The sequence below is a fragment of the Serinus canaria genome, chromosome 1 (genome assembly GCF_022539315.1).
Source record: "Serinus canaria isolate serCan28SL12 chromosome 1, serCan2020, whole genome shotgun sequence".
Classification (NCBI taxonomy): domain Eukaryota; kingdom Metazoa; phylum Chordata; class Aves; order Passeriformes; family Fringillidae; genus Serinus; species Serinus canaria.
In genome coordinates this window covers 73,249,694-73,263,621 of record NC_066313.1, presented here as the reverse complement: position 1 = coordinate 73,263,621, position 13,928 = coordinate 73,249,694, and the positions used below count along the sequence as shown (strand labels likewise).

General features: G+C 38.4%; 1 protein-coding gene across 1 annotated transcript in view; it reads right to left on the bottom strand.

The window, feature by feature from the left end:
* Positions 1-13,928, bottom strand: part of GPC6 (glypican 6) — a 714,343-nt gene that overhangs the window by 314,728 nt on the left and 385,687 nt on the right. Inside the window, exon 3 of the mRNA XM_050980236.1 lies at positions 13,144-13,535. Within this exon, the coding sequence (XP_050836193.1) occupies positions 13,144-13,535 (392 nt within the window). The remainder of the gene's footprint in view (positions 1-13,143; positions 13,536-13,928) is intronic.

Below are 13,928 nucleotides of genomic sequence, written 5' to 3'. Positions count from 1 at the left end.
TACTAAATATTATGCTAGATCTTAGCTTCCAAAAACATCTTTCCTCTACATTCCCCCATCAAGCTTTATGCTTCTTAGCAACTTCTCAACTCTTATAATACTCTGAATTACAAGCCCTTAGCTTTTCTTGCTAATAAACTCATTTATAAACATTTTCATTTCCCAAAATTCCAATTCTTCTCAACCCCTGTCCTTTGGCCACTTTCACTTTAAACATAGCATTATGTTTGAGTATCTTAAAGCATTTATGAATCATTTTACTTCTGAGGCTTTTTGGATCCTGCTGCAGATACATTTAGGTGAAAAGATAATAGCGAAAAATTGTTCCATAAGAATGCATTTGTTTATTCTCACTGTTTTTATAAAATGTCATCTTGACAGTAAAGTATAATTGAGTCCTTAGTCACTGGTAAAAATGAGCAAGAAAGTGTGTCTTTGAACAATGCTCCAGCTTTGATCCAAAAAGACAAAACCAAAAATCTAAATAGTACAGAAAACCTAAAATAATTTTCTGTACTGGTTGCCTGTATTTTTTACCTCTGTATTAAGACCTTCAAAAATACTGGACCAAGGAGTGCTTTCCGTGTTCTATGTATAAATATGTCAACATTTCACAATATATACATAATTACCTATCAGGTGATAATAACACAGACATTACAAGCTCAACCAGCAACATTTTTATGCCATTACCTGCAGCTAGCTTGGGTGCTCATAGGGTTATATACACTTTAGTCCCCTCTTTCTATCAGTATTTTGAATTATATTTGATCATAAGCACAGGTGAGTGAACCTCAAGAGCTATGAGTTCATGCAAAGGAAGATCATCCCATTCACCTCTCCTACAGCACAGAAAGCTCTCCCACTACTTTAGCTGCCAACATGACACCTGGGATTGTGTGTGTGTGTGTGTGTGTGTGTGTGTGTGTGTGTGTGTGCAGGAATGTGAAGGCAAGACAAGAGAAAGAAGTGTTGAAATGGATTATTACTTGATAAGCAGTAAGCTCAACCACCCTGTAGAAATCTAATCTTTCCTTGATAGGTACTTACTCCTCCTCCTAAGGACCAATACACAGTAACCAGGAAAGTAATTTTGATAGTAAAAAAAGAACTCAATCAAATACATTTAGTTAACATGTGTCTTTCTCTCACTAAGTGACAATCTCTTCCACATCATCTCTTAGTCAGCAGCAAGAAAAACTTAGTGCTTTTCACTGCATAAGTTCTACCTCACAACATCAGTACTATTAATACAATATATCTGTCAAGGCTTATTAATTGTGTATGTGTGTGTGTGTGTGTATGTATGTATACAATGATAGAATCACGGAATTTTTTAGGTTGGAAAAGATCTTTAAGATCATTTACTCCAATCAATAAATTAACACTGCCAAACCCACCAGTAAACCATGTGCCTGAGGGCCACATCTACATATAGTGACTGAACCACTTCCCTAGGCATCCTGTCTCAATGCTTGACAACCCTCTCCATCAAGAAGTTTTTTCCTAATATCCAGTCTAAACTTTCTCTTGTGCAACTTGAGGACATTTCCTCTCATCCCATTGCTCCTTACTTGGAAGAAGACCCCACCTGGCTACACCCTCCTCTGCAGAGATGGTGAGGTCTCCCCTGAGCCTCCTTTTCTCCAGCTAAAGAACCCCAGCTCCCTCAGCTGCTCCTCACAGGACTTGTGCTCCAGAGCCTTCACCAGTTCCATTGCCCTTCTCTGGACTCACTCCAGCTCCTCAGTGTCTGTTTGTAGTGAGGAACCCTAACTGGACACAGTACCTGAGGTGTGCCCTCAGTACTGACACAGACAGGGGGACAAACACCACCCTAGTCCTGCTGGCCACACTATTGCTGATCCAAGCCAGGATGCCATTGGCCTTCTTGGCCACCTGGGCACACTGTCTGCCCATATTCAGTTCACTGGCAAGCACAGGAATTGCCCTTAGAAACTGTGAACACTGTGCTCCCCTGTCTGGGGCATGCTCCTGGTGGCAGGTAAGGCTATAGGCTTCAGAAATGTATTAAACTTCTACAGTATGTTAAAATAAAATATCGTGTGTGTGAAATTCCATTCATGATGATTTTATACAAATTATATTACATACAGAAAGATCATAAACATTTTATCTATGCTTACATGTAGTGCTGTTCTTGTGCCTTTAAATGGCCATTTCCTGACTGAAAAACTCTTATTCTACCCAAATTTCCTCAGCAATGTTTCCATCAGTAAGTTCTTCAATCTCCCTGTAAAGACCTTTGCCTTAAAACCTTTGTTTTCAACCTGACTTTATATAAATCTGAACAATCAGACCCTAATCAAGTTCACATTGAAGTCAATGGCTAAGGTACTTTTCCCTGATTCAGACAAAAGGAGTGAAAGCGGGAGGAAGAGCAGGAGGCACACACTGAATCTTAAATAGAGAATAGACTTTTACATATAAAATATGCATTGTAGGAATATATGTATATTCATAGTTCTTCAGTACTAGTCTGAGTGTAGAAGACATTTCTCTCAACAGAAGTTTTAGGGAATCAGACTGAAAATATGACATGGCCATAGGATCCTTTCTTTGGGGTCAGGATAACAGTAAGACAGTTAAGCCATTTTTGGCATTAACATTTCACTGTCTGGGTCACTACTCCTCTCCCGCTTCTCTTATTTTAAATAAAATTTATTATATAAATTATTATTTCATACCCCTAATATTTTTTAATCTATTTCTGCAACCATATGGAAGAAAAAGTATTTGCATAGTGGTAGAGACTGGCAGCCAGCTTCCTCTGTTAACTTTGGAGACTGCAGGCTATAAATAAATCTGCAAGCATTCTCCACCAAAAATTTTAACTCTGATTTAAGTGAAAAACTGAATTGCATTAATTTCCATTTGGCATATTCTATCATACCTTTATATGTTGTTGATATACAAAAAATTCTGTAACAATAAAAATGTTGTATTAAGAGATTTCTTTAACCTTGCACTTATGGCTAGGAAACATTCAGAGGGCTCATCTCATGAAAAAAAAATCAGTTTTGAGAACCAGTGTGAAAGTTTCTGAGGGCAGTTTTTTTTGTGTTTTGGTTTTTATACCATGTCCTTGAAAAGCAGATGTTCACTGTTACTTACAAAAAGATGTGCAATGATGAAAGATAAACAGTGGCTTATTTTTCCTAGAAAACTACACCTTACTCATGATGGGTAGGTTTCCAGATGCTTTCTGAACATGTTTTGGTTCTGTCTTCCCATACCCTCTGTGGTATCAGTTTGTCTTGTAGTTTACCTTAAGATCCCGAGGACCAAAGGCAGCAGAGTGCTGTGAGTTGTCTCTCTGCTGCATTTCAAGCTAAGTGTTAAAGTAGCCACCACTTATTCAAAGAAAATGTCAGTGTAAATTCAAAACTAACACTCAGTTTGGAGGAAAACGGATTTTTTTCCCCTTTTCAGGCAGTCCTTTGCACAGTAGCACAAAAAATTGAATTGTTGTTTCAAATAAACAATGGGTTGAATGGCACTCTAATATTAATATAATCAGGTAAAGCCAGCAACAACAAAATATGGATTTAGCCTGAAGAAATCCGACAAGTAAATACCTCTAATAGTTCTTTCACTGACTAGGAAATAGGCAGATATAAATGGCATTTTGGCCAGACCCAACCTAATTCCCATGGGAGACCTTAGACCTAAATGAAGATGGCAGTTGAGCTGAGCAGCTTTTCCATATGAGCTTCCACGGCTCCTAGGCCTGAGCTGGTGGGAGTTAATGCAGCTTGGATGCCCAGACCGAAATTGGTCAATTCTTGCATTCCCCAGACGGAGAGGACTGAGCACTCAGATCCATATGCATTCACTTGTTTTGGGACATGTCTGAAAAATGGGGTTCATACCAGCTGATGTGGTGTTCCATCACATCTACAGGGAGTGGGGATAGTCCTGATCCAGCAAATTGCTGGAGGGAAGAAGAACACAGTTTGTCATTTCTCACTTTCTGGTACTTAAACACTTAAGGCTACTTCTGTGAAATTCTGATAGTACCTTTGGCTGCTCAGGCTGCTCTCTACTAATTAGATGCATAAAACCTCCTTTGAAACAGAACTATTAGATTGGTGGAGAGTTTTTGCATAACAACTCAGTATGCAGAGAGCTGACTCAGGAACTGCAAATTAGAGTGCACTAGTCCTGCTCAGCTTTGTCAGCTTGCCAGCAATTGCTCTATATGCACTCGCTTCTGGATCCACAGATAATGCCAACATGAACATGAGTGAAAGGATTGTGGGATGAAGAACACAACAGGCAAGTGCAGATGCAATTCTGTTGCTGATGGATACTGAAGATCACGTAAGTGGGGGTGAAGGGGAGAGCCTGGATGTGCTTCCTGATGAAATCCAGCAATTTATTCACTGCTGTATTCATACAAAATTGCGAAACTTTCTAAAATCAAAGGCCAGAAGTCAGACTTGCACAGTATTGGGACAGTCCAGAATATCAAAATATCTCTGGAAGTTTTAAAAGAAAAACACATTTTCAAGAATATGGAAGCTACTTATAAGCTAAAACTGCACTGAGGTGTTGGGCAACTACAGTCTTTTACACCAGTGGCCAAAGGTTGCCAATGCAGTATGAAGGGCAAGCAGGCACGTGTTGCATTACAATCATCACTTTATATTCTTAATTTCTACTCTTGGCCACTTAAAGGTGACAGGTGTTCAATCTAAGGTCAGCTAAATCCTCAATCTTATTCAAAGCTCTTTTTTTCCCCAGTTGGGTCTGGTAATTTTTTCTCAAGAACTCAATTCTTTTTAAGGGCTTAAAAATAAAACAAAAGGAGAAGGAGGAAAAAAGGAGAAGCAAGAGCAAAGATGTTCTTAAACATGTGGACCAAATGAAAGTGATATTTTATCTTTTCCAGAAAAGATTATGGAAAAAACTCAGCAAGCTTGCATCACAAAATCTCCCATAAAAAGCACACACTGGACTATGTGGATAAGTTTAAAATTTCACAGAGGACCAGAATTATTTTCCTGACAATAAAATTCTTTGTTTTGTATTCCTGTGTTCACACCATCTTTTTTTTTTCCTTTTTTTCGCTGAGATATATTTTGAGATGCAAGGCCTTAGCAGACAATGAAGAGGTTTGTAACTGATCCCTGAATAACTGAGAATTGAACTTAGATCCACATTGTTGATTTCAGACTTAATTATCTGAAAGTCTCCGAGAAATCTGACTTCTTCACTATTTTGCTGATGACTTTGTTGACTGCAACATTTAAGCAGATATGAATTTCAATTCCTGTTAGTATTCCTGATGCATTTTAGGTAAATCAGATAGTTTCTTGGCTAATGTTTTCCATAGAAACCTGAAGGCCAAATAACATATTAGGATTTGTTTTCTGCTTCAGGCTCACATGAGAAATAAAATTAATTGCTCTTCTCAAATCATGATTGAAAAACAGTGCTTCCATAGGCTGTCTCTGAAACAAAATTAAGACAATCTGTAAAAGGAGCCATTCTAAAAAGTCAGCAAGTTGTAAGATGATCTAGATCTCCTTGCATTGGTTAACCAACAGACTTTTTAATCTACTTATTTCCATTTTATTCCTCTGAATTTTCTTTCACTTCCCTGTGCTAAAACAAAAATGTAAAACCTGCTTTAAGATTAATTACGAAATTTCTAAATGTAGTGGTGTCAGCAAGCTCCTAGATGAGCTTTGTTTCTTCACCATTATTTTTATCGTGACTTGACCATGTATCATGATATGCATTAGGATACATCCTTTTTTCCAGGAATGCCTCTGAAAAAGTTCTTTTTTCTTTAATATATTTTCTTCAGGTGACATACAAATATCTTTTGTAGGTGGTAAATACATCTGATGTGAGAATTTTGAAGGATTGTGTGTAAAATGTGCATTTCAGCAATCCTGCACAAAACCTTGATTAAAACAATTAATTTTCTAATGGGTCATGACAGTGTTTAATAATGTTGTTAAACTAAAATAATCTCATTACAGTTTTTAATTTATAGTTAGAAGTTTCATGCAAAGCTGAACTAAAGGGTATTTGCTATGCAGTAGGCATTGAGCAAAACCCAAACCACAAACTGAGCAAAAGAACTGCAACCAGAAGATCTCTGTTTATAAATGATACAAAAAATCCAAAAAGACAGGACTGCTTTGGATTCTGAGATGTGATGTGGCACACAGCAGGAATAAACCCAAACAGAAGAGCTACTTAGAGGGATACTCAGCAAGACTGGCTGTCCTACTGAGCAACATGACTCAGTTAAACCTGGGTTATTAAGTTCAATGCCAAGCTGAATGATATTTAAAGACCTACGAAATGGAGAGGCCAGGCTGGATTATATCTGACAATTCTCATAGGTAGGACACAGACCACAGCTTTTGTACACCTCCTACTGCCTTTTTCCTTTTGTTGAAGCTGCTGTTTCTTTAGGCCTTTTCTCCTGAACTGCTCTTTTGGAACACCTGATGACTCCAGTGCACACAAAGTGGAAAATAGATCAGTGCACCTGCAGTATGTCTGGGATATCTCGGAGGCATCTGTTTTATTTCTCCATGAAATGTGTGCAATTAACTAGATCAGTTTATGTGCCTTTTCTTTCCAAAAAAGAAGGAAAGATATTCAGGAAGAACTCAAGTTTGGATACAATTCACTCCTGCTTTTGTGCCACAGACACATCACAGCTCTGAAAGTCTCCTGGCTGGATAATCCTTGGGCTCCCTGCCAGAGGAACACCAAGGGAAAGGAAGAGGGAAAAAAGAATGTGGCCCCATTCATGTCACAGTGTGATCCAGTTCTTGTAAATATATGTTAACTCAATGAAAATTCAAAGAATAAATGACTGAAAAAACCCTTAAAACAACAGACAGTGATGCAACCATAAATGCTCTGCTTGCTCAGCTGGGCTGTTCCTAAACCAACAGTTTGAACTGAGGATTAAAGTTTGCTGAATACCATACCAAGTCTTTTTAGACTTCCTTTCCTTCTGTGGCTTTAACAAGCCGAATCTCTTCAGCCAATGAAGTTAAAATATACAGGACACATAGCTCTTTATCTGTCACACCCTGCAAATCACATTTTCCAGGCTTAAAGCACAATTTGTTTTGGCTTTTAATTACCTGACTTATCACCATGTCATATTCCCTCCCCCCTGCAATAATTACATTCTGAATCACTGTGTCATTCAATATTGGCCTTTATTTATGCCTCTCACAAAATGTTGAATGTTTATTTATAAACCATGAAAAGCAGAGTTTGTAAGAATATTGATTCAGCATATTACAAAAGCAGTGGCCTGGCATTCTGCAAGTAGAAGTAATCACAGGCAATTACTAGAGACTGCTTTTCACTACTAATCTCGGGTTTAACCTTATAATTGTATTACTGAATTTATTTCACTTTGCTCATATATCACCAGGTTCCTAATAAGAAGCCTGATATTAACATAATTTAATAATATTCAGGGGATGAATGGTTTTAATTGATTTAAAAAGAAGGAGATATATAGCCTATGCCATACAATTAGAAAAGTATTGTAACAGCCTCTTTTTATTTTGTAATAAATGATAATTAATATTTAAATGCATTAATGAAATAAGTTCTTAGTGGCTGGGTCACAAATCTTTGATGTTTATGCCACTAACAAAATCACTAACTGCTCTTAATGATGCCCCTGAGCTAAGCTTCACTTTACTCCTGGAATAAAAACTACTTTGGTTGCTGGTAGCATGAATTTTCAAGTGTGAAAGTCAAAGCCAACTCAGAACAATTCTTCTTTTCCTTGTCCCAATGTACAATGGGAAGAAAGTGCTTAAATTCCAACAACAAAAAAAAAACAAACGAAACACAAAATGGCCAAAATTAGAGAAAAGCAAAACTAGGAAACAACAACTAAACCCCTCAATCTCTGTAAATAAAAATATTCTGCACACTATAAGCTAGTGTCCAGTCCCCAGTGAAGCAGCTTTAGTGCAAGAGCCAATGAAGATTTTTTTTGCATTAAATAAGGAAGAGTTCTGAACCAAACACGGAATGTGTAAAACAGAACCAGCTCCCAAGGAAAGACTGAGTGATAATTGTTGTAATTCAGCTGTTCATACACGTGGGAAAAGTATTTCAGGAATCACATGTGCCTGGAAATCCTGGACACTCCTGTTTCAAAATTTTAATTCCCCATTTGTTTTTCTGCTTACACCCTTCACCACTCAGAGACAGTTCAGAGGGATTATTATGATAACTGAAAATTCTTTGTTTTCTCACAAAGTGTCCAGAGCTCAGACACAGTAAAAGATGAACATGAAAAGTATGCATATGTCTTTTCTATGACAATATTGGTAATCACAGCTAAGAGCAACTACAGAAATATTTTCAGCAGCTTCTCCAGTTTATCATCAGATACTAAATCACAGTTTGTCAGGAAGGCTTGGGGGTTTTTTGGTTTTGTTTATTTTATTTATTTATTTTACCTAGGAAAATAGTTGATAATAAGTAATTTAATAATAATAACATGTTAATATGCTTTATTTTTACAGAGGAACAGGAAAGGACAGAACTATTTTTTTTTACCAAATGGTATCAAAACAGAAAAGCCAAGTTTTTAGAACCTAAAAAATTACTGAAAAAAACAGGTAGTAGAAAATATAACTAATTATTTCTGAAACTGTAGTTCAAAATGTCCACAAACTTCTACTACCTACAGCTTAAGAAAGTACAGTAGTTGAGAAGCTCTGCTCCTATACTGACCTTTAAACTACTGCCACTGAGGTAAAATCAACTAAACAGACCTTTGACATACTGAAAATGGCAGTTCTGATGTTGCAGATTGAATATTATGTATTGAACCTGCATCAGGGCAAGTTCAGATTGGACATCAGGAAAAGGTTCTTCACTCAGAAAATGGCTGGTAACTGGAACAGTCTTCCCAGGAAAGAGGTCATGGAACCAAGCCTGTCAGAGCTCAAGGAGCATCTGGATAAAGCTTTTAGTCATATGGTTTATTTCTAGTTAGTCCTGCAAGCAGAAGGGAGTTGGACTCAATGATCTTTACAGGGCCCTTTCAACCTGAGATAGTTCAGGAATTCTTCTATATTAGTGAATAAATTGATTTAAATAAAGAGTTAATATTCTCAATTTAAGAAATAATTCTTTTTTGCTCATATCCCTATACAACTTTCTGGAATATACATATAATTTAGCAAGCTGGTCTATTCAAGCCAGTGCAAATATACTGCACTGAGAGGAGATTTAAGCAGCATAGGAACAGAGAAATTTAATGCATTAGAATGAGAAATAGAAAGATGTAAAAATCTCTGAAGATTAAAAATTGTAATTAGACTTAGAGATCATGAAAATACTGTTCAACTAAAACAGTGTAATAAAACTTCAGGCAGATGGAAGCAACTGTGTCTGCTTGCAACTGAAATATAATATTAGAAAAAAATTACAAAAATAAGATGTCCTAACCACCCTCCCTCCCCATTTATCTAGGTATGATTTACTAAATTATAATCTCACTGACAAGCAAATTGCTAAACTGCAAAATCCCATTGTAAGAGGAAAACGTTTGTGATATGTGTTGCCTCCTTTGAGTGTGCTTGAGTGCACACCTCATCAAAACAAAGGAAGTGTAGCTCCTTTGCAAGGAATGCACCAGCTGCATTGTTTTCACACATTACAACCTCTCTGAGGAAAAATTATAAAGGATATGTCCCTGACATTAGAGAGGGAACAAATCCTTCGTGTGTGACCCACCAACCCTCTACAGAAACGGTACAGAAGATGATGAGACAATAAAGGCCCAAAGGAGACGTTACAACTTTCTCATTAGTCACTCTCTTTCTCAGGGTGTTTAAGGTGTAGGCTCAACATTTCTCTATGTCAGTGGCAGTTCAGTGAAATAATGGGTCCACAAATAGAAAGGAAAAAATCTTTTAAGCTTGTGATGTTGCAGGTAGAGGATCCCCCTCTGTTCCCTGCCAGTGCAGAGAATGGACAAAGGATTTCATAGAAGAACAGCAACAGTTTTTCCTTTCATTTTCTGTCTTTATTCATTTCTCCTGACTTATCCAAATGTGGCATCCTTATCACAGAATCTCTCAGTATTAGAGTACATTGAGAAAGAAATCTGTGCTGAATTTGGACGACTTTCAAAATAGCAACAAAAGATGTATACCTGTCTCATTTTTTGGCTGCAGTTATGTGCTAACTCTAAGAAATGGTTGTAGTCTTTTAAAATTATGTTTAAAGAAAAGGATTTGTCATTTTCTACAGTAGATAAACCAGCATAAAAGTCCCCAGTTATGATATGGCAATGAACAATTCGTTCTCAGAGTAATCAGAGCCTTTCCACAGGCCAATTATTAATCTTGAATATTTGGTGCCACTTGGGGCTCTTCATATCTGCCTCACCAGGCTGCATGTAACACAAAGTCCCTAAGGCCAGAAACTGTTTTGCATTTGCTGTGGGTATGAATAAATCCACCAAGATTTTAATACCAAAGATAGTTCTGCAATCAAAGTATATTCTACACTTAAACAAAATGTTGATCTTGATAATTTTTTAATAGGATCATAGGATAATGATCCTAAAGAAATGTGACCAGCAGGTCACCTGTACTCTGCTCTCAGGAGACCCCCACCTGGATTAATAAATCCAGCTCTGGAATCATCAGCATCACAGGAAAGACATGGGCCTGTTGAACTGGGTCCAGAGAAGGGCCACAAAAATGGTCAGAGGGCTGGAGCACCTCTCCTATGAAGACATGAGGGATTTGGGGTTGGTCAGCCTGGAGAAGAGAAGCTCCAGGCAGATATTATTAGCACTCTTCTAGCACTTAAAGGGCATTTATAAGAAGATGAGGATGGGATTTTCGTTAGGAACTGCTGTGATAGGGGAAGAGGAAATGCTTCAACTCATGCCCATCATATCACACCATGCCCCACTGTGAGGAGCTTTGCTGCATTTCTTTAATGACCTCCCTAGAGGCACCTGGAGCAACTGCTATGTGCCCTTGAAGTGGCTTCTTCTCCTGAATGAAGAAGCCAAAGTCCCACACAGGCTCAAGGACAAGTAATCCAGTCCAGATCCTGATGGCAGCCCCTACTGAACTTGCTCCAGTTTATCAATGTCTTTTTTGTACAGGAAGGCCCAAAAACTGAACACAGTGCTCTAGATGTAGTCTAATGGAATATCACTATGTAACTATAAAGATACTATTGTGTCTTGCACCAACCACAGAACTCTTTTAATGATGATTTCAAGTGTTTCGTTCACGTTAAAAGAAAAAAAAAAGCCAACAGAAGAACTATTGAGCTGTTGTTATCATCTTCAACTGACACTAGGAAAAGACCCACTGTATCGTTGCAGAGCTAGCAGTTCTCATAATAGGATCACAGGATCGTTTAGTGATCTTGTTATAAACCATTTTCTTGAGAGGGCTTATGTACCCAAAGCCCAGAGACGGAGAGGAAAACATTTCCTGGATATGTGACAGAGGAGACACCTGCACAGTCTGTACAGTCATGTACATACACAGGGAAGGTGACATCTCAGCAGACAATTCAGACCTTAATCTGTGAGAGATTCACAAATCATGCATCTATTACATGAATTGCATAGCTTACTCTCCACAGTCTGATCCAGCAAGACCTAGTGCCTGCAGACAGAAGTGACATCAGAGCTCTGTACTTTCACTTAGAACCTGACCCACGGGGACATCATCTCTCTTCAGAGGAATTCTGGGGCTGTAGATTTATGCATTCTGCACATTTGGAGGCTGATAAGCTGCCCCAGCTAGACAAGGCAGCTTGGGGTTTCACCACGGTACCCTGCCACCATTCAGAAAGACTGCAAGAACTGACAGTGCCAGAAATCACAGAAAGGCAACGCTGAAGCTCAGGAAGGCACTTGGAGGAAGACACTTTGTTTCTAGCTGACTAGCAAGGATCACATATCTCATCCACTGAATTTTAAGTGCAAAATGACCTTTTTCTCCCATGCAGTCTCCTAGACATAAAATCAGGCTCTCCCTTCCTGACTACATTTCTAGCTCCATGGCTTCTCAACTTGCAATTGTAAATTATCACATAACACAACTTAAGAGAAGTTTAAAAGGCCAATCTTGTTGAGTTACAGTCTACTGTACAATGTACAGGCTCTACCTCACCTCCTGACTGTGGTGTAAATGAACCAAATGAGACAGTCCTCTTGAGGCAGAGGAGTGGCTTAGGCTTGTAAATGTGGGAAAGTATTGGATGGCCCAAGCATCCAAATCACTCATGCACTTATTGATCAGAAGTGAGTATTTGAACATTTCACAGTGGATCTCACGAGAGTATTTCAGAATTGAAGGTTCAAATACATGACAAGGACTGTGAAACAGTGAGATCACAGAGCAACTATCTGGCTAGAACACCAATTCAGAAAAATATACCTGATTTTGAAATACTGTATGAGAGAAAGTAATTCAGGCACATTTGTGGTGCCCAGATGGATTATTTTAGCACGGTTTTTTCTTTAATTATGTGAAGCCTTCAAGGATTATAGTCATCATAAATATTTGCATAGATAAATAAACATAAAATAAATGTGAGTCAAACCATCCTTTGGGAAAGCTCAAGCTTCAGAGGTGTCACTGTTTGTCTATTTTCTCATCAGAAACATGACTAGACATTTCTAACAAAATCCATCACCCAGCTGCATGATGAATGAATGCTGTGAGGGCTGTACTTTCCTAATGAACAGCAGAATAAATTTGCTTGAAACATTTAAATCCTGATCTAATCCCCATCTTTTATATATGTAGCCAGTTTTGAATTACAAACGACAATCATTACCATGCTATAACATTGATGTATATTGGTATTTCACTGTGTCCTAAGCACAGAGAAATGCTTTTCAGTCAGTAGCACATTAATATCCCCAGAAGGAGCTGAAAGCAACCATTGCCCCTATTTATGAACTTAAGATGGGTATATTTGTAGGTATAAAAACCAACCAAACACACTTCCTTGTACTGAAAAATAAAAACCCAAACAAAAACACAAAGATAGATTTCGATTGTCTGGCAAGCTGAAAACAAATTCAACCTAAAAAAAACCCCCACTCTGATTTCAGATTACCTTGGATACTCTGTTCGCAACCTCTCTGCCTACTGTCAGCCCCTGAACAAAGGTGCGTGCAGCAATGAACGCTCTAGTCACTTGGACCTTCAGCTTCCTGGGCACGTCTCCAAAGGGCTTCAGCTGGTCTGTGTACTTGCTCACACACTCCAGGTAGTCCTCACTGAAATGGTACTGGGGGTTTATAAGCTGGAACATCCGCTCCAGCAGCCGAGCCCAGAAGTCGTTCAGCATTTCCTCCAGGTTCACGTTGCCTCCCGTGTAATAGCGCTTCAGCTCCGCGAAGAGGTCCTGGAACACCTCCGAGTTCTGCATGTACAGCATGCCGTAGGTCCGCACAAACATGTCGTTCAAGGATCGCTCCGCGTTCTCCAGGAGTTCTCGGAAAAACTCTGCAGGAAAACAAGAAGGCGTTAGTGGCCATAATGGCAAGGTATGAAGGGTCTTCTTACTGCATTCTGAACTCACCATCATTTGTGTTAATAGGTTGATACCACAGCACTTTAGTAGTGAAATTCATCATTTGGAAGTAAAGAAAAATAAGAGTATAAACTGAATTCCCTATCAAGGCCAAAAGATGCAAAACCTATAACACTGAGCACAAAAACCCATTTAAAAGAACTTCAGTGAGGGTAGTTCCACTTCTTCACATACTGTTTGAACATAGCAATCCCTGTCCCTCCACAGCCATTATCCTAAATCTTCCAAGCAAAAGTAAAGTCACTAATATGATGATTTAACTGAAAATGTAATGATTTTAGAATTCAGATTCCACTTGGATCAAG